At 40.3% G+C, this 3863-nt stretch overlaps 1 protein-coding gene across 1 annotated transcript in view; it reads right to left on the bottom strand.

Annotated features, from left to right (window-relative positions):
* Positions 1-1703: 1703 nt before the first annotated feature.
* Positions 1704-3863, bottom strand: part of LOC102039576 (histamine H3 receptor-like) — a 5554-nt gene continuing 3394 nt past the window's right edge. Inside the window, exon 3 of the mRNA XM_005418362.3 lies at positions 1704-2489. Within this exon, the coding sequence (XP_005418419.2) occupies positions 1704-2489 (786 nt within the window). The remainder of the gene's footprint in view (positions 2490-3863) is intronic.

The following is a 3863-nucleotide window of genomic DNA, read 5'->3' as shown; positions in this document are numbered from 1 at the left end:
TGATTAGCTAACCAGAATGAAATCTTTAACTCTGTACTGCTGACACAGTCAAAAAGTATGTCTTGTAAAGTTTAAGGAGGATTTGCTCTAAAAGCTGACACAGAAGGATCTGTTTGCATGTGCTCAATGCTACTGACTTTACAAGTTGTATTTTAAAAGAATGACAAAAACTTTGCAGGTGAAATACTGCTACATGCTGCACTTAAAGAAAATAGGTGGGTGTAGTGGCTCTTGTGTTTTGTGTTCTGACATGCCTTGGAGATACACAAATTCTGACTTCTAGCAGTAATTACAAGCCCAACTCACTGGCCAAAATCTTATAACAAATGCAAAAAGCAGCTCTTCAAAGTAGTTTGTATTGAATATTAGAGTTCTCATCTCTAATATTCTCAATATCTATCTCTAACATGTATATTGCTGAATACATGTGTAATTTGTATAAGTAGAAGAATATAAATTACCATATAGTATAACAAAACATATAATGGTGATTAAATGGTAGTTCAGCTAGAAGAACATTCAGAAGACTGTTAAGTAAAATATAATAACATACTATATGAATATACACCAAAAAAACCCCAGAATATAAAATGGACACCAAATACCTCTCACACTCCTTTAGTTTTCATTCTTCCATTTATTTTCTAGCATTATACTTACTGACAGTGTGATGAAAAGAAATTATTTACATTTTAAAGTTGCACCTGTTTATTTAGTAAGGAAGTTAACACCTGGTAATTCCAGAGCCATGCAAGTAAATAGTCCTTAACAGTATGGAAAGTGTGTATTGAAAGAAGATCACCTCCAAGCTGTCTCAGCTCTCACCACACATACTACAGGCAGGCATCCAGGCCAGCCATTTTCCTGGCTCATGCAGAAAAACAAAAACAGACTTACACAGTGTGTAAAAAATATACCATTTATCACAGCCTCCAGCTGAAGGCTTGTAACAGAAACAGAATTGGATTTTTTTCCCCCAAGGAGTAAGAACAAACGCTTCTCTTTCTATGATCTCTCAAAACTACATCTGAAGAAGGCTGGTTTCTTGCAGAATAGTTGGACATCCACATAAATGCTCTACACTCCTGAATTCTCTACTGCTGCATCTGAACAAATATAGTGAGCAATGCCCTTCTGCCGAGAACACATACATCCAAGTTTTTGAAAGTAGTTCCTCTTTGCTTCTGATGGCCAAAAACCATTAGTGAAAGCAAGTAATCCTGCTATGTGCCTGGCAACAAAAATCATAACTTCATTGGATGTTTCATATAGGCAAAAATTGGGTTCTGAATGCAAATTGTTCAAAAGAAGTAGAACAGAGAAGATAGCAACTTTAGAATACTATTGACACTAAGGGTAATATATAACTTTCTTGTATTTTTAACTAATATCACCTGTGGACACAAATATAAGAGGTACTGCAATTGAAGACAACAGTTTCAGCAATCAGAATTAAGATAATGTGCATAGACTACTTGGGAAAGTCAGACAGAGGCAATAGCTTTTACCTGACCAATTCAAATAGCTGGGAAAAGTACACAAACCTTGGTCATGCACATTTGTCTGCAGGAGGACATTTCACAGAAGGCTTATTTAGATTCTCCAACTAGTTTAATCTCCTGGAAAAGACTAAATCTAATTTTATAAGTGGCTACTTATGTCCCTCATCCATCTCCTCTTGGACCTTGTTTTTCTTCTTCTTTCTAAAAAGAACCTGATCTCAATGTTGCAAATTTTTTGTGACATAGTATTTTCAGAAAAGCCATTCGAAATTTAACATGACAGAGAGCATAAAGAAATGGGTTCAAAGAGGAATTGATCCACAAAAGCCAAAAGGTTGCTTCATAGAAGAAATGATGGACACAAGTTCCCTGGCAGGGCCCACGGATAATCATTAATAAAGAGTACGGGGCCCAGCAAATGGCAAACACACAGACAATTACGGCAAGGGACTTTGCTATTTTCTTGTCCTGTTGCAATTTTGATCTGGTCTTTGCACAGAAAGAAACAGAAAAGTCATTTCCTGAGGTTACAGAATTGTCTGTGGATGGAGACGAGCAGTCAGTTCCCAAAGATACTTTCTTTGGTTTCATGGAAGAAGAAACACTGTCCTCTGCTTCTGATGAAGGAGATGATGCCCCTGGCCTTGGCAAGCCACAGAACCTCCAGGACAGGCTGCTGCTCCTGGGAGGCTCACAGTCCTGCACGCTGCCACGCCGCTGGCGCCGCTGGATGTTGTGGAAGATGTGCGCGTTGAAGTAGGTCACCAGGAGCAGGGGCACAAAGAACTCCAGTGTGGATGCACACAGGAGGAAGTACCAGTTGTGGAAGAACTCGGCGTAGCACTGATCCACCGGTACCACACTGTGTCCGGCCACGTGCTCCCAAAACAGGATGGCTGGGCAGTACAGGAGGAAGGCAAGTAGCCAGATGGCCACCATCTCGATGGCTGGGTTGGATGTTATTCCCTGCTGGGCTCTGTAAGATACCTGTGAGGGGAAAAAACATAAAAAGTTCAGACTTGTTGAGACCCATTTTGGAACTAAGAGAAGCAGACGGAGACGAACTCAGGAGGTGCTTGGTAATACAGAGATGTGGGTGTGCTGGTCAGCTGAAGCTCCCCCAAGCACGTTCATTTCATTGATGCTGACAGAGCATAGGGTTGTCTCTCTACAAGCTAATGTCACTGTAATATTAGGGTCCTGACACTGTTAATGTCAGGGCCCAGGTCCAGGGGATGAAACATGATCATCCATCAGTACCTAGTAATTTGGTATGCCTTGTTTGAGATACCTATGGTCTGAAGTGCCAGAGGAATTAGCACTTTATAGCTGTTGGGAGCATGAATCCCACTCACAGGAAACTGCACTGCTTTTTACAGCATTTTACAAACAAATATCGGTATGTATCATGGTGCTCAACAGAAAAGGTGGCACACAGATTAAACCTATAAGAAAATAACTTGCTAGACAATTCATAAAGGAATAGATACTACACCTGCACCACAGCCTTAGCTGATGAAACTTTAAAAATCACCCATTTTCTTCCTTCTACATCCACTCCAGGGCCAGTACATAGTTTTGACTATATGTTGCAGAATATATAGATACAATGTGGCTCACATTTTGCCTCATCCCTTTCACAGGACAAATGTGTAATTCTGCAAGCTTAGACATCCAATTGATAACAAAAGCTTGAGTTAATGTCACTAGAACTATCATACAAATGTCCATAGGTCTTAATTGCATTTGTAGAGGTGCTCTGAATTTTGCAAGTTGTAAATGCTGAGTCTTTGGCTTTCCAGCATAAGGTATCTTACACACCAAAAACTTTGATGTTTGATTTCCAAGATATTTTCCTTAAATAAAATAAAATAATAAAATAAAATGAGAAGGCAGTTAGAGGAAGTTAAACTAATTACCACAAATAAAACTGAAATTCTATTGCATGAAGTTATGTTGACAGTCTCATACACACAAAAGAGCTGGAACCTCTAGTTCTCTGTGACATTCCCTGCCACCTGAGCTAACGGTGTGGCTGGTGAGAAATGCTGGCCTCCACCCCTAGCATGGCCCAAGACATAAAGCTCACACCAGGTGTGTAGGATTCTCTGCAGAAAGCAGAGACAGAATGCGTCTGAAATTTGGGGTTCTGCTCCAGACACAAAGAGGAGTTTATTGCTGCATATCTACAGCCAGTGGTTGCAGTCTGCCCTATGTTCCACTTTCTGCCTGTTTGCTCTTGCTCCCAGTCTTATCCAGAATCAGTTTTGACCACATGTCAGGTCTAGACACCCTCCCCAGTGTCCTTTATTTTACTGCCTTAGCTCCACTGCATTTTACTTTCATGCCTGATTTTAGGTC

This window comes from Geospiza fortis, unplaced genomic scaffold, assembly GCF_000277835.1.
Source record: "Geospiza fortis unplaced genomic scaffold, GeoFor_1.0 scaffold53, whole genome shotgun sequence".
NCBI classification, from domain to species: domain Eukaryota; kingdom Metazoa; phylum Chordata; class Aves; order Passeriformes; family Thraupidae; genus Geospiza; species Geospiza fortis.
The sequence above is the reverse complement of the archived record's forward strand: the minus strand, read 5'-3'. Positions and strand labels throughout refer to the sequence as shown.